The sequence below is a fragment of the Odontomachus brunneus genome, unplaced genomic scaffold, assembly GCF_010583005.1.
Source record: "Odontomachus brunneus isolate Ranch 3 - 2012 unplaced genomic scaffold, Obru_v1 Obru_scaffold_004, whole genome shotgun sequence".
Taxonomy (NCBI): Eukaryota; Metazoa; Arthropoda; class Insecta; order Hymenoptera; family Formicidae; genus Odontomachus; species Odontomachus brunneus.
Window position 1 is genome coordinate 2,435,978 of NW_022639454.1, and position 27,172 is coordinate 2,463,149.

Sequence of the window (27,172 nt, forward strand, 5' to 3'; positions counted from 1 at the left end):
GCGAAGGTTTTTGTGCACAACTTGCACTGGTAGGACTGTTCGCCAATGTGTTTGTGAACGTGCACCGCCAGTGAACGCTTCTTCGCGAACTTTATGCCGCAATGGGCGCACTGGAAGCTCCGCGTGTGTAGGCTCACATGATTTCGCAGACCACGCTCCGAAGTAAAGCTCCTGCTGCAGAGGTGGCATTGGTGCTGCCTCGCGCTCCTTCTGATGCCGTGAATCGTGCGCTTGTGCGTTATCAAGTGCGAATTCTGCGAGTAAGCCTTGTTGCAGTACTCGCAAACGAAGGTCTTGGCGTCCAGGTGGCACGTCCGGTGATCCTCCAGTGAGTAATTCGACATAAAGCGCTTGTCGCACTGCTCGCAACGAAAACGGAACTTCCGCTGGTGCCGTTGATTGTGTGACCTCATGCAGTCTTTACTCGTCGTGGTGTAGCCGCACGTCTTGCACATATACTCGATGCCGCTGTGACTCTGCATGTGCATGATCATCTTCGACGCGCATCTCAACGTCTTCTCGCAGACCGTACACTTGTACGGACGCCTCTTGCGGTGCTTTTTCATGTGTTGCTCGAATGCGTCTGGTTGCACGAAAAACATCTGGCAGGTGGGACATTCGTACTTAATATACTTCTTCCGTTCTTGCTGCTGACTCTTGTATAGTCTCTTCTCCCCGTTGGCTGACGTACTGTCGGTTCTTTTACAGCTTCGCGTCGTCCGATGCGACGCGTTAGAAGACTTTTCCGATGTTTCTTGCTCGCTTCCCTCACTCAGTGGATCCTTCACCGCCAGTGGATCCACTGCGTTAAAATCTACTGCTAATTGCGCACTATCTTGTATCCATGCGTTGGCTGACGTACTGTAGGTTCTTTTACAACTTCGCGTCGTCCGACGCAACGCGTTAGAAGACTTTTTCGATGTTATTCCTCGCTCCTTTTTCTCACTCAGTGGATCCTCCACTGCCAGTGGATCCACTGCATTAGAATCTATTGCTGACTGCGCACTATCTTGTATCGTATATTTCTCTTCATCGTCTCCAATGTCAGTATTTGCTCGCACTGTGAGCACTCGGAACTGGATGGCTCTGTAAGCAACAATAGATATATATGAGCTTTCAACATGCTATACACTAAATCACATCGTCAAATCGTTCGTCGATACCTCTTCTGACCGACTTTGATGACGTTACGAGAATACAAACGACTCAACGATTAGTACGATTCGTGAATGCAGCGGATAATTAAGGGAAAAAGTGAGGCTCGTTCGTTTCGATACTGAGGAATCAGTTTAATCGACAACATGATGAGAAAACAGCTCCGCAGTCATACACTCTTTTGATGTACGAATGGTTTTATTAAACGTATAATAACGAATATCGTCAATGATCATTAACATAAGCTTGTCGATGCGTTTGTTCATCATTCGAACGAGCTAATCTGGAGTTGCGTGATCCTCCGTCCGTAGAAAATTAAAAAAAAGTAAAAGACATGAGAAGAGAAACAAGAGGAAAAAGAACAGAATTGTTCAACAATTGGCATCGTTCGGCTTACAAAATTATCCTTACATACTGGAAAAATAGAACAACAATATTTTTAATGGAACACCTTGAGCACGATAATAGTACAAATTTATAATTCACAAGATAAAACGAAAAGGCAAATTATGCGCGCGGTCCCTTCATCTTCCCGTTTTACGCGTATGTTGTACCGCTCTTTTTTTATCACGCGAGCATTACAATCAGTACAAAAGATATTCGTAGAGAAGTATCGGACATCGACGTGACTGATGAATGTTACCGCTAAAACCAACAAATATCGCGAAATACAACACCTCGTTGATGTCGCTCTTGTGTATGTATATATATATATATGTATATATATATATATATATATTCATATAGATTATATACTCATAATCTATAATAATTCAAGTTCTTCGAGTTTTTCGCTGTTTCACGAAGATTGCTGTTGCGTCTCTGGTTAACAACGAGCAGAAAATATGAGCTGTCGCACTAAAAACTTGGTCATCATAACTTAATCGCTGCGTGAACATCAACATAGAGTACATCTATGCGGCATACACTTGGTCTCTTTTTCTCTCTTCGAAACACTCTTGTCAGTCAGCAAGATTCAAAATTCATGCGCTTCACTAACAGATGCCCACCGTAGAGAGTCTTTACAAGCACGTAGTTTTTTGATGGGCCGTCAGATTACCCTGACAAGAGAATCCGCGATGGCAGATCTGGCAGACGTAGGGCCGTTCGCCGGTGTGACCGCGTCTGTGGATGGTCAAGGTCGACCTCTGTGAGAAAGCCTTCGGACACTGGTCGCACTTGTACGGCTTCTCCCCTGTATGCACTCGCCTGTGCATTCGCAGATTCTCCGAGTCGGTGAAGCCCTTGCCGCATATGTCACAGACGTAGGGCTTTTCGCCGGTGTGAATCCGCCTGTGCTTCTTCAGGTGCTCAGCGCTGCTGAGGCTCTTGCCGCAATAATCGCACAGATAGAGCTTCGTGGGATTGTGGCTCTCCTTGTGCCGAAAGAGCGACCTCTTCGTGGCGAGTACGCGGCCGCAAATGTCGCACGCGGTGCTAGTCACTTTGTTCGCTTTTAGCTCCGGGTGCATGCGTCTGCAGTGCGCTGAAAGCTGTCGCCGTAGGTAGAAGGCGTTGTTGCAGAGCTGACAAACGAACGGTTTCTCGCCCGAGTGTATGTTGTAGTGCTCCTGAAGGTCGAGCTTCTTGCGGAAACGCTTGTCGCACTCATTGCACTTGAACGGCAGGTCCGCCTTATCCGTGTGTCGCAGCATGTGAATGGTCAAGGCCGCTAGTACGGTGGTTTCGTAGTCGCACTCTTTGCACATGTAGCTCGGGTAGAAATGTGTCTTCTCGTGTCTGGTTAGATCGCGAAACAGACGGAACTTCTTCGGGCAGTGTTTGCAGGTGAGATCGCCCACCGTGTGGCGCAGTAAGTGCTTCTGATAATTGCTCTTGTGACGGAACACTTTGTTACAAGTCTTGCACAGGAATTCCAGCTCGGGCTTCTCGTTCTTCACCTTCTTTAGAGACGCGGTCCGGCCGCCCGGGCCTTTGCTGCTCTTGCGGCCGCCCTTGCGCACCGAGTGCTTCTTCATGTGCTGACGCAAGCTGACACCTGTCCTGAAGACCCGACCGCACTGTGCGCACGTGTTCTTTCGCTTACCCTTGTGCTCGATCTCGTGATTGTCCAGTAAGGACTGCGAAGCGAAGAAGACGCCGCAGTTCTTACAGTGATACGCCAACGGAAGATCGTCATTGTCGTCCTCAAGGTTCATCTCCTGCTTTATGACGCCTTGCTCAGTTTTCGTCGTTGTCGTCGCCGTCGCCGTCATTGTCGTCGTCATCGTCGTCGTCGTCGTCGAAGCTGAAGTTGTCGACACGCTCGCGCCCGTCGCTTTCGGGCACTTTGACGACGAGAATTTGTCCGGCTCGATGTCCTTCTTCACCAGATCGAGCTTGGCGAACATCGTCATCGGGTAATATTCGTCGGAAAACTGTAGCTGGTTGTACCTGAAATAGAAAAATTCAGAGGGACATTAGTACCGAGTATCCTCGTTTCATCGCGAAGATCTTTCTTTCATCGTCTGCTCTCGTGGTCTAGCACATTATTCTATTCCTGTAAGTGAAGCCTTTGACCAAGTTTTTAGTGGATATAATCAAAGTATTGTCATTGCTTTTCCGTATACTCCGTAAGAAGATCGTATACTTGAAAAACATGTACTCTACGTACATATACTTGAGCGTAGAGAACGCTCATTTGAAACGCCAATGTGAAAATGGCATACACATAACAAAACTTTAGGTGATCACGCAAGTTCCGTCGCAGTAACACTTTTATTTATCACAATAATACATAATGCAGAAATAAATCCTAGTAACATGGAAAAGTCAATTACCGCTCTCTAAACGCGTTACTCCGCGTATAAAATGGAAGGCGTATGGAAGACATTACGTATATTCTTCCCAATATCTGTACAGAACATCGGACACGACCGTAACGTCGCAACGACTTCCAAAAGAGAGATCGACCAAAGACGGATATTCCGATCGCGTGACAGAACTGTAAACAGCATCGTCGAAATACAAAGTGGCAGTATTCGACTATTAATCTTGATTCGCCTCACTTTCGATATCGCTGCGTTTGGAGTCCAAGGCGATATCCTGAATACAAGAACACACGAGTACAGACGAACAAACGTCTGGAGTCATAGTACTACGCGGATTGCACGACCATCATGCCGACCGTATGCACTTTGTTGTGGGTGTTGAGCAATCCCCTTGACACGAACGACTTGTTGCAGTAACTACATTGATATGGTCGCTGACCCGTGTGATATCGTTTGTGTATGACGAGCGCTGAATGTTGCGAGAAGGACTTGCCGCAAGTATCACAGGAGTACGGCTTTTCACCGGTGTGCGTCCTCTTGTGCACCACCAGCGTGGTTTTCTTGCGGAAGGCCTTGCCGCAGACGTCGCAGATCAACGTCTTCTCGCCGCTGTGTAGGCGCAGGTGATCCTGCAACGAGCCTTTGGACGAGACGGACTTGCCGCACAGTTGGCAGTCGTATTTGTTCTCACCAGTGTGCGACTTCACGTGCACCATCAAGGAATTCCTATAGGCGAACATCTTGCCGCAGAACTCGCACTGGTGCTTCACCGGCTTGAAATTCGGGTCGTGGATCTTGAGGTGGCGCGCCAAGGTGTGATTGTTGGGGAACTGCTTGTCGCAGGCGGTGCACACGTGCTCCTTGGCACCGTGCTTCACGTTCATGTGGCCGTGCAGCTCGGCGTTCGTGAAGAAGCCCTTGTTGCAGATATCACAGTACCGTGTGTACTTCTCGAAGTGGCGTCTGTGGTGAGTGGCCAATTGCGAGGCTTGGACGAACGCGCGGCCGCACACGTCGCAGACGAAGTTCCTTTCGTGAGTGTGGATCCGCCGGTGCACCGCCAAGGTATTCGTCCTCTTGAAAGACTTGTGGCAAACGTCGCACTGATACGGACGTGCGTCGCTATGTGCAACCAAGTGTCCCTCGAATAAATTCTTCGACCTGAAAAGCTTCGTGCACATGTTGCACTTGTAAAGTAACTGACTGTCGAGTTGTTTCTTCACACTCGAGCAATTCTGTTGAGTGATTTCTGCGTTCGCGAGATTATCCTCCTCGAGTTCCTCCTGCGTCAAAGAATCCTCGGCGAGACAACGATGATGCGCCTGATTCTGCATGTATCGGCACTTTTTCTGCTTTACATGTTCCTTGTAACAATCTACGTTTTCTTCCTTAATGGAAATCGAAACCAACGTCGTATCCGTACATTCGCGTATAGACAGCTTATTTGTTATAGACGTCTCCGCTGGGCTTTCATTTCTGAAAAAAAAGGAGACGATAACTATACACATAATAATATCGATTGACATAGATTTATCGTTATCGTATTATGTTAACGACGCAGAGGATATGATTTTATCCATAATTTTATTTACATATGTTAATATGTATAATCCTATTATTTCTTTCTTTTACATAATGTACAGGTTGTATGTGTCATATTAAAAACAAGAGGGCTTTTACGTCTCTCTGCTTTAAAAAAAAAAAAAAAGGAAACTTACTTGTGTCATTAATATTGTACTTCGCCTCTTCATACCTTTATTGCTTTCGCCTTTCAATCCTACATGTGTATGTGTGTCTATTATGCTATATACAATTGCTATATACAATTGTAATTTATTCCTAATATCGTAGGTTTTTAAGTATAATTAAGTGATTTCTACGATATATTATAACAATTTTGTTCTACATATTCTATGTATTGGAATTAGAGAGCGGTAATTTCTTTAATTAACAATTTAAAGTTCTTTGATAAAAGATCTTAGCTTCTTTTTCTTTTTTATTATCCTTCGTCCTAAAGAATCTGTAAATAAAATGAGCATGTATTGCAAAATAATAAAAATGATATTGAACATTAAAATTAGCTTGAAAATATAAAATATTGCATACCTTTTTTGAAAACTTACGGTAAATCTTTACTGTAATTTTTGTCATCCTCTGATGAGAAATGCCCATATCGACGATTCCATTGTCTGCTTGCCACATTATGGATACAAAAAAAGCTTCACTATCAATATATGTATATATATCACATGAAATAATAAGCTGAGAAGCGTACGCACACAGACATTGTTCTGTTTAATAGTAAATTCACGCTACACTATTTCATTTTTTTTTATTTTGTAACGTGAAGTAAAGATTACGACAAAGAATATTGATAAAAAAAGAACAATGCGATATATATTTTTTCATATGATATTTACAATATTACAGACATTGAAAATGATATAATTCACGACTTAATATATATTTATATATACATACATAGTGAACATCGTTCAAATGTATAGATATATTAAGATGAGGAATTTTATTTTTTGACAAGACACATGGATGAGAATTTCATCCTATTTTAAATGTTGATATTTTACTATATTATATTATTCAGTAGATTTTCGTCACTTGAAATATCTGCTTTCAAATGATACGAAGAGCGTAAATTTATTAACTCATATAACTATTTACTCATAATAATAATTATATACGTGAATGTTCATTAGATCTTTCTAGAAGCTCACTAAGCAGTATTTCCGACTATTTTTAACTGAAAATTAAAACAACAGAGATAGCACGCATATTCATCGAGGTTGCATCAGTTGTTAGCAATTTATGCGATAACCACGATATATCTTATTATCAATTATCTCGCATAATTAATTCGTTTGATTATATCTGCACCATATTGATATTTCTCCGACATTTATACGTATTAGAATAAATAAAACACACTTGTTTCGGCGACTGAAAAGCCCTCTGATAAGTGTAATCTCACAGGCTGTATTTGGCTGTGCTTGTCGCACGATCAACGTACATTTCACAGGGTAGAAATGTAACGACGGTCTATAAAATAAATCTCAGTGTCTGTACGTGTAATGTGTTCGTTCTCCATCATGATTGTTCATGTCAGTCTCGTGTCTCTAATGAGAAGTGACAATTCGCCGCATACATTTCCGTTTAGCAAGTATATTTCCAAAATATCGCACGAATGGAGTCTGTCATTCGATAAATAATTACAGGACGGTATATATTTTTTATTATTCAGTCGTAAAAACTAGCTGTGGTAATAAATGGCGTTTGCACTTGTGCCCTCTTCAACACACCAATTCCGTCGCCACACACGGCGACACGCGTTCCAAGAGATATGAAAAGAATACTCGATCTCGCACTCTCACCGTAACTTCAGAGAAACGAGCGCCTTCACTTGCTCTCGTTGTGCGACTTCATGTGCGAGTTCAACGAGCCCTGCTGCGTGAACCTCTTATGACACATCTTGCATTCGTACGGTTTCTCGCCGGTGTGCGTTCTCAGATGGACGATCAGGTACTTGCGCACGCTGAACGCCTTGCCGCACATCTCGCACACGTGCGGTTTCTCGCCCGAGTGTATGCGCATGTGAACCTGCAGATACGTCTTGCTACTCACAGACTTGCCGCACACCTCGCACGTGATCTGGTTCTCGCCGGTGTGGATCTTGAGATGCACCTTCAGCGCGGCCTTCCAATAGCTCTCGAAGTTGCAGATGTTGCACTTGTGCTTCTCCCTCTCACCGTGGGACTTCATGTGCATGTTGAGGTAAGCCGCGCTCGCGTAAGGGGTGTTACACACCTTGCACACAAACGGCTTCTCGCCAGTGTGCGACAACAGGTGCCGGTCTAATGTCTGATTCGTGTAGAAGCCCTTGCCGCAAACGTCACAGTGTGTCACGTATTCCTGATTGTGCTTCTTCTTGTGTAGACGCAGATCGTAACCGGAAACCTTCGAGACGCCGCATATGTCGCAAGTGAAACGTTTGTTGTGCTGCTTCAGGTGGGTCTTGAGGAACTCTTTGGTTTTGAAGCACTTGCCGCAGAGGACACATTGGAACGGTCTCTCCTGCTGGTGCACCTTAATCATGTGCTTCTGCAACTTCTCCTTGTCGGCGAAGGCCCTGTCGCACTCTTCGCAACGGCCTTCGATCTCTTCGCTCCTCTCGTGTCGTTGCCTGTGCTTCAGGAATAGTTGCTTCTTCATTATTCGCTTTCCGCAGATATCACACTCGTAAACCGACTTGTATTTGCAATTCGAGTCGCATTCGTCAAACTGTTTCTCGATATCTGTCTTGTGCGTTTCCGACACAGACTCCAACTTAACGTCCGCGTATTCGTCCTTGAGGTCGACTGTATCCGTTACGACTTCCTGATGATCGATGTCGCGGTACTCTTCCGCGCCGCACATGTTGTCTTGGTACTGCACTAACTCTATACCGCGCAACTCGCCGATCGTTTCCAGCTTCGCGTTTTCTATGATGATCTCGTCGCACCTGCAATAGATAATATTGGTCAACACGTGTAAAGGAAAGCAACAAGCGATTACATGTTAGAATAAATAACTTTTCGACGAGACAGTTTCCTTCAGCTAACGGATAAACTCTCCGCACTCTTGATAAGTCTTACAGGAAGCACTTTCAACTACACTCAGCGAATCTAATTACTCGTACTTGCGCTTGAATTGAAAGTAAAAGGCATGATTGTTACTGACGTTGGTGTTATTCATGTTTCAAGCACAGCGCCAACTTTTTGCGATCGTTTCCGTTCTTCCAACATACTTGAAAATATTATACACTCCATTCTATTCAAGCTCTAGTTCTATAAAAATAAACAGGCAATATATAATAAAAGGAGATAAAATTTCAGTAAATTTCAATAAAATTCATTATAAGTGACGTAATAAAATAGAGATGCATGCAGTAGGAAATTTATTGTATTACTATTGTATTATTATGTACATATATAATATGTTGTTTATATATTTGTTACACTATATTTCCCATGTATGTATATCAACTTTTATACAATGATTATCCGCTATATAGAACATACATATCATCCGTGTTAAAAATATATATTATTAACGTTGACTGTCACGTATTGACTTTCATGGATCGTTTTAAAGCTCAACTAAAACTTGAATAACTAAAGTTACAGCAAATATAACTTCTCTTGATTCATATGTTTGTTAGCTAATTTTATTAGCTGCTTATTAGTTATATTTTGAAGTTAGGTATAATTAATTATACCTTATGTGTGAATCAACAGAATGCAGCAAAATCATAAGATCGATCACTGGTGATCCCCATGACAATCAAAGTGTTAAAATCTATAACCATAAACAAAGATAATATCATACATTAAACAACACGGTAATTTAAATTAAAATGATTAATTAAAATAAATGTATCATACATGTCTGTCTGAAAAGCAGAAGAAGACAATTTCATTTTTTATTCTCGTGTCCCCGGAGGTGACGACTAAGCGTGCCGCGTTGAGTGAAATGTTTGTGACAGATATCGCACTTGTAAGGTTTCTCGCCGGTATGAGTTCGCTGATGCTTAATCAGATACCTCCTGGCGCTGTACGTTTTGCCACAGAACTCACAGATCTCCGGCTTGTCGCCGGTGTGTATCCTCGTGTGAATCTTTATGTACTGTCGTGTGATCAGCTTGCCGCACACTTCGCACGCCACCTGACTCTCGCCGGAGTGCGTCCACATGTGCTCTTTGTAGCAATATTTATAGAATGTCTCAAAGCTGCAGATTTCGCACTTGAACCTCTTCCTCATTTCGGGCTGGCTGTGAAGTTTCATGTGATTCTGCAGATAAACACTATTGCCAAAGGACTTGTGACAGATCTTGCAAGTAGACGGCTTCTCGTCAGTGTGCACGCTCATGTGGAGCTTCAGAGCAGCCTTCAGGTAGAAACCCTTATTACAAATCTCGCAGAACTCCGTGAACTCCTTATTGTGTCGTCTGATATGAATATTCAGACAATACTCCGACGTTAGTTTCGCGCCGCACAAATGACAAATGTGCGGCGAGTCATGGAACATCTTATGCACTTTCAGATATCGTTTCTTTTTGAAGACCTTTTGGCACTTGTCGCATTTTATAGGCTCCGCTTTGTTGCTCATTTTCAAATTTCGCTTGATTTTCGCAATCGTGCCTTTCGATTCGCACTTCTCTGATTTGGACGTGGAGTATTTGCACGACACCCGGTGATGATTCATCAATTGTAATTTTCTCGAAAACGTTTTCCCGCAAACGTCGCACTTGTACCTCTTTTCCGCTTGACGCAACGCTTCCCGGGTTTTAATTATCGATTGCTCCGTTCGGTGAATTATCAAATTCGCTTTTGTATCGAAATCCTCGTCGCACGAATCGCAACGATACGCGATTACTTTCTCGACGAGAACAGCCTTGTCGTCGATCTCTTGCAAAATAAAGAGGGACACGTTCTGGTCCACTCCATCCGTTGCAACAACTTTCTGACAAGTCTTGAAACTCCACTTTTTACCTCTGAAAAGAAATGAAAGGGCACGGATTTTAACTGTAGTTGTAAATGTAGCATTACATTTCTATTTTAGTCACTTCACACATATATACACTGGGCAGGCATTATCATGCCACCCAAACGGCAGATGGAACGCGTGGCCAGAAAATTGCATCAAATGAATAAAACAAGTAAAATTAAAAATATTTTGCAAAAAAACAACACGTCTTTCTTCTTCCTATGTATTTGTTAAAATCTTAAAGCGAAGTAAAAGATTCTGCCGCGCAGTATATAATATTAAAATTTTTTACTTACTGTATAATGATAGGATATTTGCTTCAAAGATCACGTCGCTTCGAATATCTCGTTCGATGAAATCAATATTACAAAGCAGACATGCGTAACAAAAGTAATATGTGTATGTTTGGGGCAAATATTTAAATTAAAAGGAATCATTATCTCGCGTATATCGCCTATTTCACTAAACACGAAGAATAATTGAATATAAAAACAAAATAATATCTTTTACATTATTGTATAATGTAATGAAAACTTTGGTATTGTTATGATAATCAAATAATGGGAGTACAACAAATATTTATTAAAGAGAATAATGTTTTTGTTTACATAAAAATAATAGTTATCAAATAAAAAATTATTCTGGTGGTTTATTCTACAAGAAATATTTATCATATCATCGTACATATTATCGTTTTTATATACGTACATATATAATTACTAAGTTGCCATCGTATAAATCATTGGAAAATCCAAAGTTTACAGTATAAACAACAAAGATATAAAAAAATGTAAATGATAAAGATTCGACACTATACGATGTCTCAGATATTAATTTTAATTAATAATTAATAATTAAGAATATAATGAGAAAATTAATTTGAAATATTTTTTTATAAAAAAAATATAACCGGATGAAATATTTTAAGAAAACTGTGTGTGTGTGGTATGTCTCTAATCTATTTATTTTCTATAATTTTATGGAAGAGGGTAATGAAATATACGCTTCTTTAAATGTTACATAAAAATTCGTGCAACTTTCTTTGTGTTACATCATAACCGTCTGTGATAAAGCTTTTTATTTCTAATAATTTTCTCGTATAATTATATATAATTTTTTTTAATCTAGACAAGAGGGGTAATATGACGTATATTACAATAACTAAGGCACTAGAAATTTTCGTTCCGGCAATTTAAAATGTTGCTGTATAAACATCTGTAACAAGTTCGAATTCTCTTCACAAACGTATAAATATAGTACGATGTATACTATTAATAAATTTATATGATAAAAATACGCGTGAAGCAGAAACCGAATAAATAATTACCTATTTACGAATCAGGTAAATTATTATTGTAAGTAAAGCAAATACAAACATAAATACAAATACTGTCACGATAAACATTAAAAAATGATGGACGGTTTATTACAGTTTGCGAAAATTGTCGCTTGTTTCTCTTAGCACGTTTAGATGGAGCAGACAAACCACAAAATATATCAATGAAAATTGTCTACAAATTAAATTACAATCAAATCAAATATTTCGCATACTTGTGAAATAACAGAAATGTTAAAAAAAGAAAAGAAACAAATTAACCATTTGCGCTGGAATATCTCCTAAACATGTTATTGTTTATGAGTCAAAATTTAGATGCGTTATGTAACATGCTTTTGTGTTATCTGAGGGTCAACTTGAATAGACGCAGATGTTCTATTCGAACGTCAATGAAATGCCAACGCAAGAAGTCAATATTATCTATGTAGACATATAAAAGTGTATAAACTTAAAGCTATTGAAGTAATACAATGGATCTTGAAATCACAAGATGCAACATGTTCTCTTGAAATATAAATTTTCCATGTGTTTTACAACATTCTGAAACCTCGTGAAAAGATTCAGATCCTAAATGTATTGAATATTTTTCGACGCTCATTGATGCTTATAAACTATTTGTTTATTTACTTATTGCTTCAAATCGTCTATCATTCCGTAAGAAACAGGAACAATTGGAAGTATATTACTTAAGTAAAACAGAAAAAAAGTTGTTCACGCCAATACTTTTCGAACTTTATCGTTCTATAAGGTTCACCGTGTGGTATTCAGTGGTAACCTTCACACTGTGAAAGTTACGCGGTTTGATCGGATTTTACAAGGCAACTAGTTTTTTTCTTTTTTCCTTTTCATCTTAATGGAACTGTTTGTGGATTTTGTACTGTGTAATAGTTTGCGGAACGCTCCATTTCAACTCTTTCACCTTTCACAACTCGCCAACTATATCAAATAGTTAGCGCTACCCAATTTCTTCGAATCAGATATCGTGTGTAAACTTTGTCACAACAACAATATCATCTGTCAGACTTTTCAGGAATGCGAGGTAATTATCCTAATTTAATGATCCCACGCGCAAGAATAGGCGTCTCTTCAAGTAACACACGTATACACATGTACACTACGGCCGATTAGTGCGTCATAAGCATACTTCATCTAGTTCAACATGGTATAAAAAGTACCGCTAGGAAGAAAAGCTTGTGTTGGATAATGCATCGTCACCAAAGAAGCTACCCTTTAGAATCTTCAGAAGCTCATCAACCCGTACACGTTCGCGAAGCAGTACCTAACTAAATTAATCGAATATAGAAAAAGGTCGCGAACAGGATGTTAAAAAAGTACGGTATTTATCGTAACGATCGTGGTTTTCTTGTAGCCTAGGACAGCAATATAGCGACTGTGTCACCTTGCACATCTTCCTGCTGCAAGTTCTGCTGCTGTTGCTGTTGCTGCTGTTCCAACTGTTGCCGCGCGTTTTGTTTCGCGTGAGTCTTCAGGTGTGAATTCAACATGGTTTTCGATGCGAACGATTTCTGACAATAAGTGCAGGGGTAAGGCCGATCGCCCGTGTGGCCACGTAGATGCACCACTAACGTAGTCCGCTGCGTGAACCTCTTGTCACAGTGGATACAACGATGCGGCTTCTCACCCGTGTGTGTACGACGATGCACGCTCAAGTAATTCTGCGAGATAAAACCTTTGCCGCACAAGTCGCAGACGTGCGGCTTTTCGCCGGTATGCTTGCGCACGTGCACGGTGAGGTAGGTCTTGCTGGAAACAGCTTTGCCGCACATCGGGCATACGAATTCGTTCTGTGGACCCACGTTGTCGTGCGTCTTCATGTGCACCAGCAGCACCTGCCGCCTGGAGAAACGCTTGTTGCACAGCTCGCAATGATGCTTTTTCTGCGGCGGAACGTAATCCGGTTGATGCAGCTTCGCGTGCAGCCGCAGGCCTTGATGATACCGGAAGGTAGCGTTGCACACGTCGCATTGGAACGGTTTCTCGCGCACGTGCGACAACTGATGCTTTTGGCTGGTGACCTTGTTGACGAATAGCTCGCCGCATACCTCGCACTGATAGTTGAAAGGCGTGTGACCATTCTGATGCTCGGCCAGATCTTCGCTACACGTAGTTTTGTAGTCGCAAGTGTCGCAAGCGTACCACGGCTCACCGGAGACGTGCTCCTTTTGGTGCTCTCGTAATTCCAGCGTCGTCGAGAAGCTACAGCCGCAGTGCTCGCAGACTAATTGTTCGTCCTGCAACCGCTCCGAATGAGCCGTTTCTACATGCACGTTTAACTCCTGTTCAGACATGAAACCGTCACCACAGAACTCGCATTGCACGACGATGCTCTCGCTATCGAGCTCATCCGTTTGTTCCATTTTTACGTCCGACGAATCCTTGGTTAAGAGTAATCGCGTATTTCCCTGAACAAAGACGTGCTTAACACCGGGTCCGCATTGCCGGTCCTGGGGCAGTATCGTGAGCTTTGACACGTTATATCTGCAAAGAAGAGACACAAATGGAAGTCAATCAGTGCACGCTCCTCGCAGTCTTTTTCGTTCTTTTATCGCTGCCTTACAGGCCTTACGGTAAGCAAGATATTTACAAGGATGATCGGCCGGACACGACAGTCGTTTGGAAGTTGGAAGAGGTCAATAAAGCACCTCACTTGTACGATTTCCAATATTTTTCTTTATTACGTAGTAACTTCTGTCCCGACCTTGTTCGCCGGTGTCTCATCGCGCTTAAACAATATTTATTCGCGAGCAAACTGCACGGTCCTTCTTACTAATTGTATCAATCGCATAATAGCTTGCTGACGTGAAGAGCTTTGTGTGTAGCACATAATATCCATGACTACAAGATACAATTATTTATACTGTACGTTCGCTTAACGCTAACAGATTTTTATTTAGATGATTATTAAATTGCGAACATTTTGATAGTTTAGTGTTCAATATACTCGCACTGTGAAATATATATTTCCTATGTGCACAATATTTTATTCGTTACTTATAATACGTGCGGGGTGTTCCATCACTTATGAGACTTGGCCATAGATGCTATGACAAATTTTGATTTAATATTCTTGTAAGACTTCAAAATTTACATTTTGGATGCATGTTTTAAACATTAGACGTCCTCAGTAAAATTCAAATATAATGACAATTAAAACTGTGTGACGAAATATTGTCTATTTATCTTCAATCATATTTTGCCAGAAACCTTTTGGTTCTTAAACCTTTATCGTCCAAAATTGATTGTTGCAACAATATTGAATAATTCGCTATGTGTCTCAGCTCAACTCCTAGTATCTATGGTCGAAGAAACATACTATACTCTGGACACCCTGTTTAACACGAATCCTGTAGACATAGCTTTGGTATTCCTTCGCGATTTCATACTATATTCTATATCATTTTACTGTATTACAATTCTCTATAACATAAACGAGATTAATATGCATTCTATATTGCATTCCTACACATTGCTTGCATTCCACTAAAATTTCTCTTTTCTTTAAGTATTAACAAAAAGACAGAATTGACTAAACTTTAATGTTAATGAGAACAGTCCTGTAAATGTACAATTTGTATTTATTGAACGCCTATATTGAAGGTTCCTGGTTCCACTCCTGCAGAATTGATGACATTAAAAGTAATAAAAATATATAAAAAATTTTTGCGTACTATTTTCAAATAAAAAAATACTTGTTTGAAATAACATTTCAAATTGTTTGAGTATATTTGTAAAATACTTCGAAAATAATGCTTTTTCCTTTGATAACTAATAGTCTTGAAATTAACGTGACATGCAAAAAACCTTCCTCTTTAACTTACCTTTGCTCATGATTTTGCTATATTAATTTTAAGGCTATTAACAAGGGAACAGAATAATTTTCGAAATTTTACAAATATTTAAGTGATTAAGTGTTTTTTCATGCAAATTTAACTTTTTACTTAAAAATTGCACACAAGAATTTTTGACATATGTTTTTTTCGTTTCTGACGTCATAAATATAGGATTCTGAAACAGTGGGACCAGAAATAAAAAAAAATAAGAATTATTTTTCGTCTAAAATAATCGTGGCAATTGTAAGTATATTATACATATAAATTGCAGCAAATTATTTCTGTCAATATACTATAATCATATTTTTTACATATAATTCTCTATATTTCTAAAATATTAGAATTATATACATTGCTATTGAAGAATATTGAGCTTGAATAATCGTTTTATCGTGGATAAAGCGGTGCAAATGTTATCGACATTTTTATTTATCTTAAGGATCTTTAAAAAAAATATAAAGATTATTCATAAATTTAAAGAATACTTTTGAAAAAATACATTTTCCAAATTCCTTTAAGCTTTAATTTCCAAACAATTTATGCAAAAAAAAATTATAATTTATTTTCTAATAAAATTCACCAGGATTCACTCCTTCATTGAAAATCTAATAATATACAAAAATGAAAATTCAACTGCAATCGAATAATTGTTACTTTTTTAAATAGAGACATGCAGTTTTTTCCAATTAAATCATTAGCAATTGCACTACATATAACCTGTACTTAATTATAAATACGTATTATAATTATTATTGCAAGTAAAACATGCATATCACATTTAACCATAGAACCCTAAATATGAATTTACTCTGGCCAATTTTTCAAACGTTACCGTTCTTAAAAACATGTTTTGTTTTTTCATTATAATTTTTTTCAAATTCATTAAATCGTGAAAACATTAATATATTTATATATTTTAGTATTTTCTATAACGATTAAAAAAAGTATTAAATTTTGACTATTTTTCCGAAGATTGTAAACAAATAAAAATACGCTAGGTAAAATTGACTCATGTTTTGAGAGTTCCTGGGTTAAAACAAAACTATTTTAACATAATCAACAATAGTTTCTTTTTTATAGAATCAAGATTCTGCAAACTATCAATTGAAAATTCTACTAATACTATATTTTGCCTTTTAATGTAAATACTTCAGCAACTATATATACATTTTTGCACAAAAAACATATGAATTAAAAACATATGAATTAAAACATATGAATTAAAAAGAAATATTAGAATATAAATAAAAATGCATCTGTTCACAGAAATGTAATTTACGATGTTGTATCAACAAAATAAAAAGTAAATTTGTAAGCAATAAAATTGTTGAATTATCAGCAAAGTATTATTAAAAATTGCTACTTATGTTTTATCCACAGTTCAAGATATAGAACTATATATAACTTCTAGGACTAATTCTAGATATAAATATTTAAGCGTCTTCATATACTTACATTTCACATTTATGTATTATATGTTTTTTACCCTGTCTTTAGTTATTTATCAATTAAAGGCACCTGGATATAGTATTATACTGAGATTAACTGCTTTTACGTACTCATCGACTGTTAAACGTAATAAAACATTTGATCTTATACGCGTAATGTATAAAAATAACGATCAATTTATTTATTCCCGAAAATATTATTCCGTTATTTCAATTTTAAATTTACTCAAGATAAATAAAAGGAATTTTGTTAATTTGCGATTTTAGGCACTTTTTCATGTAATCGTCGCAGGTACTAATTTCTTTTGTTAGAAACTGAATTACACTAAATTAGCTTTCATTCAGAACGACAGAAAGCTCCGTCACGCGTATCTAATAATATTAACATTACCTCCTAAATATCTTGTATAATGTACAAACAATATCACAGTAATGAGACGACATTTATGATTATACAGTAGGATTATTAGCTAATTTTTGTCGTAACTCTGATTCGACTGTTAAATATATTTTTTCCGAAACTATACGATGTTTAGATATTATCACGTGAAACATCTCCATAAAAAAATTAACTTACAAACTTTAATTCGCTCGTTATACTGCACCGATATTTATTATTACTATACCGCGTTAGTAACTTGAGTAATTTTAGGCACTTCGACACATCAATATATTCTACATTAACAAATTTTCTGAAAATAATGATCTCCGAATAGGAACACCTGAAATTTCAATAAAAAATAAAATGTGTTTAAATCAGCGATACTGATCCGCCTGTTAGAAATTATTGCACGAAAGATGTCTCAATTACACATCGAATAGTTCGATTAAATAAAAATAAATAAATTATGTCTCTCGATATCGTGTTCTTTCTGAATAAAACGTTGATGAAAAATCACATGCATAATCCGAAATTATAAACCATCTCTACATTTCGTTTCTGCAAACGACCTTCGCGATAATTGATTTGTTGCGAATTACAATCGCACGCTGCGAAACATCGCTGTGACACCGATCGATCGAGATCTCAATGCTTCTTCATATGATTAAGCATGATCGTTCGCGTGACAAATCCCTTTCCGCACAACGTGCACGGATACGGACGCTCTCCCGTGTGATAACGGCGGTGCACGGTGAGCGTCGATGCCTGCGTGAACGATTTGCCGCACGTGGCACAGAGATACGGCCTCTCGCCGGTGTGGATGCGCTGATGCACCACGTAATACTTGCGATGCGTGAAGCTCTTGCCGCACACATTGCACACCAGCGGCCTGGCTTTGTGCACCGCCTTATGCGTCGTCAACGACTCGATAGTGGTAAATTGCTTGGAGCACGAGTCGCAGGGGTAAGTGGTCATGGATTTGGCGGGCATGAGATTGGTGGCGACGGACGGCACCACCGTAGGAGCGCTGACAACCATCCTGTTGTTGTTATTGTTGCCGTTACCCGGGAGCGGTCTGTGGTGGGTTTTCGCGTGGTGATTGTACAGATTGCGCGTCTCGAAGCGCATCAAGCACCTGGGACAGGAGTACAGTTTCTCCGGATCGATGTCGTGCGTCCTCCGATGACGTTCCAGAAGCGTGCGATAACGGAAAGTCGCCCGACAGAGATCGCAAGAGAACATTTTATCCATGTTAACGTTACCTCCCGCTACTCCTATTTCTATTGTTCCGCCGCCACCGTCACCGCCACCACCGCCATCGGGCAACATGAGGTTCGCCGAGGTCGACGCGCATGAAGTCACAGGCATGGCGGTGTGCGTGAGCTCGTGTAATTTCAGATGGCTCAGAGAGACGAAGCTACGGGAGCAAACGGTGCACGAGTACCGTGGTTGATTCTCGATATTGTGGTGCTCGTACTCCGGCCGCGCCATGTGGCTCGTACGCATATGATAGTTTAGCTTAAGGGCGCTTCGAAACTCCAAGCCGCAGGTGGGGCACGGATAGGGTTCCGCGAGGATTTGCATCTGGTCGAGCAGGGATTGCTCCGGACATACGGACATAAAGTGCGGGGAGATGGTGTTTAGTAATGTCGACGATAGCATCGACGGTTGGTTCGTGTATACGGAGTTGGTCTGTAGAAAATTACAATTGACGGAGGACATGCCAACGTCCCCGGTCTCGGGCGAGGGTGAGAGGATCTGACGCAGCATCCCTGACAATCCGCCGAAGGTCCCACCTGCTTCCCTGAAATCGATAAAACCCAAGGACATTGCAACGGAGAACGACCGTGGGCACACACAGCTTTCTTTCTTTTTCTTTTATTCTGCTTTTGTGATTTTACGATGTCTTGTGTACAGGCAGTGATAAGAGAGAAAGAGAAAGTATATATATAGAGAGAAAGAGAGAGAGAGAGAAAGAGAGAAATATCTTAATGCTCATGTGATTGCTGCAAGGTGGCCGTGCAAGGTGCTTGGGTATTGCTGACATCCCTCGAGACGTAGCAATAATTAACGTGTTGTTACAAGAGTGTACGTGCGCATCGAGCTATAGAGAAAGTCGTCGTGATTGTCGTCAAGTCAAGCAGCTTCGAAAAATTTCATCACCCGCTTTGTAATAATAAATATCCATCAAGCTTTCCGAACTCGTGTATGAGAGTCTTACAAAATATTCAAACGTACTATTGGAGAGAATTGGATAATCTATAATTACATAATCTTTCTAAACCTATTTGTGTTGTCTTTATATGCATTAATAATTAGCAATCCATGAATATCACAAATTACCAGGAATAATATGCACACAAAAGTATACGTCGAAAATTCCCCGATGAGACAGCAGGAGGGAAAAGTAAAGATCAAGCCATGAAACTTGGGAAAAAGAGTTTGAGGAAAGCAAACTTTTACTCAAAAAATCACTCTCTATTTACTGAAATAGAAGATGTTAAAACGCAAATTAGTCAGTTATAAAGAAAATCTCACCTTCATAAACAATCCCATTACGATGACGCTTCTTCTTCTCGTCTGCATAACGAAGCACGATTTCTTGTGTCCATGTTGTACTTTACACATCAATGGTGCTTCATGTCATAATATCACAGGTATATTTCTACATAGTACGAAAGAAAAATAAAAATGCAGCCAAAAACTGCAATGAAAAAGAAAAATAGAGAAAATCAGAAATACTGTTCAGTACTCCATAGCATAAAAAATGACAAACCATGAAAGCCTGATGCGGCAATAGCACAAAAAGTGCTCTGCAATGTCGAGCTTTCACATGTAAAACGTCAGCTATACTTGAAACTGAACAGAACGATTTCCTCCTCCAAAAAGAAATATTAAAAAATTCATCACGTAATACGTGTAGCTTCAGAAAAAATGTCCCAATACCTTGATACATATTAAATGTTGCAGCCGATTCAAGGCGCAAAGTATACTCAACAAAATAACAATCGTGTAAACTTCTATTGTGGACACAAAACCGGCGCAAATATATAGTGCCAGCCTGGTTTTGTTATCATAACAAGTAAAAAAAAATGTATATACATACTCCGCATGTATCATGAAGTACAATCTTCTCTATGCCCAGATGGAAGCTCGCAAAATAATACGTGCTACCAAATAATGCGCATGAAAAGACTTATTGCGTCGGTGCATACGCAAAGGCATTCGTTCGCAGGCACCAAAACGCACACACCGCTGCAGAGCTTATCGCGAAGTTATACGATGTAAAATCGCAATACCGACATTGTCAGCACAAAAGTGCGCGGTACTTCCATATATGTATGTCGCATATGGTAAAAGAAATACAGTTTATACAAATCGAAATAGAATATATAAATATAACGTACGTAAAAAGATGATACTCGCCTTTATATTCATAATGCAAAATGTCCTCTTGATTCAGCCGTCTCTTAACAGATGATACTATCGCTTTTCGTAGAATCTTCGAGTTGGAGGAAATACGCGAATCCCCTTGATCTTCTTTAGCATCGAGATTAATTCTTAACCTGGTATCTTCACCATTTACGATACACTAACATGTGCGCGCGCGCGCGCGCGCTACTTTACTGTCCGATAATCGTACCGGACGCGCAAAATTTACATAAATTAACAATTTCATAGTATACGTATTCGTACGTCAGTTGAACGGTAGATTCTTAAGATTAGCGTCGCAACACTAACATAACAGTACAGAATCCTGGCAATATCGTAAAGCGCAGGCATCGGAAAGCACGAATATATGAACGAGAAATGATAGGTATATTCGTTGCATCAATTGAAGTATCTATCGTCTGTGACTTTTGGATCGGCCGAATATCGGTCATGTGCGGCATTTAGTGCCATCACGTAAGCGTGGGAATATTAATATCGACAACATATAAACATTTGATATTTATATGGACAGAGAGATCGAGCTGGCTCTTCGCGTGTACGTCGTTGACCGTTTGCGGAATAAGACGGTGTGTACGAGCTCTTTTCTTATACGTATATATATTGTGGATAATCCAGAGAAATCCCTCTATCCATTTTCATTGCACATATATAAATAATATTTAACACAGAGTCCATTTCGAAGAAAAAAAATAATACAAATGTCAATAAATATTTGCGACTTTGAAATAAGCATCATTACATATACTGTCATATATTGAAAATGATAATTGCATTTCGTCCAAATGTACTCTATGTACATGCTGCCACATGTAAAGATTAGGTGCTTAGCAATTTGCGTTGCTGCTTCAGAAATTGTACGATTGCTAAGGTGATGGCTCTCTCTTCATTGAATTAACACATTACGAACTTACTTAGAGTACGCAAATACCATGTGGAGACTATATTTGCATAAATTGCTAAACACCTTAGGGCCAAAGATGGTTGTGGGGTGTGTTCGAACTTACCTTGTGTTTACATGCGCCTTACTTTCATAATGACCAACGTTCTAACGTGATCATTTTGAACATCTCGATTTCCAATCGAGACAAAACCTATTTTATATTTTGTATTCTTTTTCTTTTCACAATTCTGTCCTACGCCCGATAAAACTCTCAATTTTATTACGAGACTTCGAATATGAGAAAACAATAGTGTGCAATTATGAGCACTTTAAAATAGCACACGATATTCTCAGACATGAGATATTGATTAATTTAAAAATAGACATGCCATGCTGTCGATAACTTCTTCCACTCATATATATCCGAAACAGCTTTTTTCATACCAGTTTGTTGAAATAATACGTCGTCGAATGTTCCTCGTTAATATATAAAATATCGCTAAATCACTGATTTCACTTTTAGAGCTAATATATACAAATGTGTTCTTCTCTCATTTACTTTAATTAAACGAGATATACCAAGTTAGGACGATACAGTAATAAATAAGTAAAACCAACACAATGTTTCGTGTTATTGTTTATGATCACCACAACAGATGACACCTTTGGCCCTCAAACAATGAAGTAAAAACAGAAAACTCACCCAGTTTTCGGATCTATGTCTGCTGCCTGTGCCAGCTCCTGTATGTCACTTATTTTCTGCTGACGAATTCCTGAAGGACCTGCTTCATCGCAATGTAAAGAAACGTTCACGAACGTTGTAGGCTCGATGGTTCTACTGTTATTAGGATCTTCTTCACTTTCTTCTTTTATAGGTAGGCCTGAAAAAATTCAGAAATTTCATTTCCTTTTTTCTTCTAAAAAATTTAAACTTTGAAGAAATGAGTCATATATTAAAAGTATAATTTAAAATTTGGTATGATAAATATACAAAAATACACACCTTCATCTCCCTCATCTCCTTCATCTTCTGAATCGTCAGTACTTTCATCTTCTTCCTCTTCTTGTTGCGTGGGTACGTTTGTTTGACTTTGTATAATTTCATGTGGTTGCGTACTCGATCCAGCTATTACTTGGATATTTTGTATAGAGCCACCACTGGTGTCGATAGGAACTGAGGTTATTTGTTGTTGATTGTTGTTGGGCATCATTATCGACATCATCTGCATATTGTCCATATCCATGTTCATACTGTTCTGATGCCCGCTCATCACACTACCATCTAACCTGTTCTCGTTGCTCTGTTCTCCTTTCATTATGTCCTGAAATTTGGAAATACAAAATGTAACTCATTCCTATATTTACCAAGTTATATGTTTTAACAAAAAAATATAGGTTTACACAATAGGGGAAATATGCTAATATTTTAACTATTTTGTGTCCTAATTAAAATAATAGGATTGTTATATACATAACACTATATACATATTGTATTGTAGCTAATAGCTAACTTGTATCAAAACTATATAAAAAAAATTGTGACACAAAGATATATAAGGTGATAATCCAAAAATATTCAAAATAACTTACAAAAAATGCAAAATATCAAGATTATTGGTTATCATTGCTAAGGTAAACATAAACAAATGAATAATCAAACATATGAAAATCTGATTATACAGGGCAAATATTTTTTAAAAGTTTGCCAGGGAATAACTTATAATAAAAGGCAAATTATATGTAATAACAATTACCTGGTCGAGCATAGTGGTAACAGTAGTATAACGGTGTGTGTTTACGCTGCTTTGCCATTCTCGTAATTGCTTGTCTGCATTAAGGCAAGTTTTCCAAAGATTGTATGCCTGATCTACTACAAAAAAACAACTCTCACATATTATGTGAGAAAATTTATCTTCTCTGAGAACCTGAAATCATAACGAAAAAAACTTTGTGATTTTAAAGTATATAAATATATATTCGCATGTGGGACAATTCGTGTGGGACAATTGTTACATGTATTGAATAAATAATAAAAAATTAGATATCTTGTTAAAAATATCGGACTGAAGATAATTTTTTTAGAATAGAAAGAATTATCTCTCTGTCTATGAGCAGCAAAAAACGCCGTTAAATTGCACGTGGGAAACGAGCGAGTGAAAATTAATAGGCACATGGCGATTATTGTAATTTCCGTTACTCTTTTTACGTTTGAAATCTACATGTAAACTAATATATGCGCAAAGCATCATTAATTGCGCGACAACGTGATCGAACTGGCATTCTCAGCGACTGTAATCGAAGGTACGCCGATAAAAAAAAAAAAGCAAGAACGCTGATTTTGAACAATGGGGGAAATCCACGTTAATTTTGAACAATAATGGCGGGAAATCCACGTTAGCCGACTCGCGAGCGTAGACGATAATGTCGGTGGCAAGATGTCGAAAACATCGATGAACAAGATTAATTAATGACGATACGTAAAGTATCGAGAGTACTTTGTCTTAGCGGTGAGTCGCGGGAAAACAATAAACATGCCGCTAAACGGTTCAGCACGAAGGACGGGACAAAATACGTTTTGGCTGGCGACATTCGCGTGTAAAAAGCGCGGCAAAAATCCACTAAATAATTAGTGGCGTCATAAAGGCAACACAGACCGAAAGAGAGAGAGAGAGCTCACAACGGATGCGAGGCGACGAGCATTGCGATATTGCGTGCGCGGGCCCAGGGTGGGCGTCGCGTCACTTGTCTACAGTGCGATTCAGAAAGCTACAAAGAATCGCGAGTCGACCGAAGGCCTGAATCGTGCGACGCGACATTATCGTGAGAATACGAAGGCGGACAAGATGGCGGGTCGCCATAGTCAAGCGAATGGCGTAGTTGACTCCTTACCTTGATCGGCAGCCAAGTGTGGATCTTCGTATCTGTAGAAACATCATCTTCTCCAACGTCCGCAAAAATCTCTCGGATTTGTTGGGCTTTTGTGAGACACAGTCGACACACGCTTAATGGATCGTAGGAGGACATTTTACCACGTAAAACGCCAGCTCGAAGACGCAAAGCCGCGCCCGTAGACGCAAACCCCGTTTCGACCGAAGCAGAAGAGGGCAGCGCGTTGTTCGTTACGCGTCGCTCGCGCTACGTGCTCGGCCGTGCTCGGCCACGCTCGGCCGCGCTCGGCCCGAGTTCGGGCGCGCCCGGCCGCCCTTCGGCAGTCTCCGTGACCGTATCGATTAGCTCGTGACCGAAGCCAACCGCCTTTACACACGACAGTAGCGAGCGCTACAAAGGTTCCTTCACTGAAATATGCTGCACGAATCGATGCTGGACGGTCCGATTTCCCTCGAAATCAAGCGCGAGCTCCGGCCTGGAGCTGGCGAAATATTATGGGAGCCACTCGCGATGCCGATTGCGCGGTCGGAATTCGTGAACACACAGGTCCCCCTTCGCGACTACGATTCCACCTCGAAACTATTATTACGGATCCGCCTTTCGGAACCGGCTCAGCGTCGCCACGCAGCTAAGCAAAAGATGCCGGTCTCTTCGAATCATGGCGGGAGAACGGCATCACCGCGGCACGAACCGGGATCAATTTTCAGCTCGTTCATAAGGTACCAGAAAAGCTCCTCGATCGTTTTGAGTATTATTCGAACATACAGGCAAAGAGATTGACGAGAAACGACATCATGTTGATATTGAAGGATGAGGTCATCCTTCGGGTAATCTGAAACGATGTTTTCTCGAATGTTCTAACCGTCGCGTATGAAACGTATTGCGCGTATAGCCATATTGAGCAGTTTAAATCTTGTCAGTTATATCAGCGTAATGTCGTATGTAATCGTTACATACACGTAGAGATGCCCCAGTAAGCAAGGAACATTAAATTAACGTTTAGAAACGTTGACTTCATATGCATTGTTTGGACATTTGTTAATAATATTGCATTTATATTTTTCACGTGTTATTTTGTGATGATTTTTCTGAATGTTATTTAAACGTTTTAAAAACATTGTAAAAAATATATTTTTCAAGTGTTACTTTAACATGTATTTGAGATCAATGCAACATCTTAAAAATATTGCTGCCGATTGAAACATTATGGCAACCCTATTTCAACATTATTGAAACTTCCAAATCGTGGTCAAAGTATGTTCATAATAATGATTTGATACAATATTAAACACAACATATTTGACAATATTACAGGTTCTTCAATATCATTGTAGCAACGTTGTATTAATGATTTCTTGCTTACTGGGGCGAAATGGCAAAATTTCAACGCTTATAGCGGAAACGTTACGTGCAACGTATGCGTAATGTTGCGATCTTGCAGTCAAACGACGTTTCTGCAACGTTTCTGCTTGCTTTCTGTATCGTATGGGGACAATGGAGCTTGTTAGATTCGAATAATCTCGACATTCAGTATATCGTGCAAACGATTTGCGGAATTGGCGGTACTCTCTGGCGCGGATAATTCTAACATATGCACGGTGATTTTGCAGGAGAAAGAAAGAGAGAAAGAGAGAAAGAGTCCCTCGTGCGGTCCCGTAGTTTCACTTTTGAATTCCCGTCGCGCCGATTGATTGATCGGACTGAGGTGACTGAGAAAGGTCGTCCGAGTAAGCGCTATCAAGTTTTCATGCTCAATTACTCCCACTTTACTCGGATGTTCGACGACGCATGATCGAACTGCGCAACATCTATCAGCAAACAACGGTGACGAGCGGGGAAGTGTGAGTGCATCCTGGTTAAATCAATGAACGCGCGACGATTCATTTGCGACAGGTGTGCTCGCTCGGAGAATTTCAGGGGACACTTTTCGCAACGGTCGTCTCCTTACTCGGATAATGACGTATCATGTGACTCACGTATCGTGCGATACGGCACTGCATTGAATAAGAGCAAAAGAGGTCCTCCTGAAGGCAGAAAGAAAAGGCCCATAATATCAGGTCCCATTGTCGTTGCGGCTATTCAAGTGACTTAAGCCGCTCTCACACCGATCGTTAGATTGACCATTGGCCGAACCTTCTCACGTCAAGGCAGACTACTCCGACAACGAACACAGAATTCCCATACAGCACAAATCTTCAAAGGACATTCTAAAGACATTCTAATATATTCTAAGAACGTTCCAAAATATTCTCTGAAGATTTTATGCTATCTGGGTTGTTAATACTTTGGGGTTGCATTTCAAAACGTCCTTTTTAAGAAAAATTTTACCTTTTTGAGAGAAATATCCTATAATTCACATTACATATACTATAAAATATTGAGTAAAATTCTGGACAAATTCCTCAAAAAGAACGCCTTGAAATACAACCTAGAGATCGTTCACTATTGTGTCCGATTTGTCTCATCG

The 27,172-nt window shown here is 39.6% G+C and overlaps 1 protein-coding gene across 1 annotated transcript in view; it reads right to left on the reverse strand.

Annotated features, from left to right (window-relative positions):
* The window catches only part of LOC116845915, a 71,055-nt gene extending 45,761 nt beyond the window's left edge, over window positions 1-25,294 (reverse strand). Inside the window, exons 1-4 of the mRNA XM_032819170.1 lie at window positions 24,706-25,294; window positions 23,571-23,741; window positions 22,820-23,138; window positions 22,520-22,697 (exon numbers count right to left, since the gene is read on the reverse strand). Of these exons, the coding sequence (XP_032675061.1) occupies window positions 22,520-22,697; window positions 22,820-23,138; window positions 23,571-23,741; window positions 24,706-24,840 (803 nt within the window). The 5' untranslated portion in view covers window positions 24,841-25,294. The remainder of the gene's footprint in view (window positions 1-22,519; window positions 22,698-22,819; window positions 23,139-23,570; window positions 23,742-24,705) is intronic.
* Between the last annotated feature and the right edge of the window lie 1,878 nt (window positions 25,295-27,172).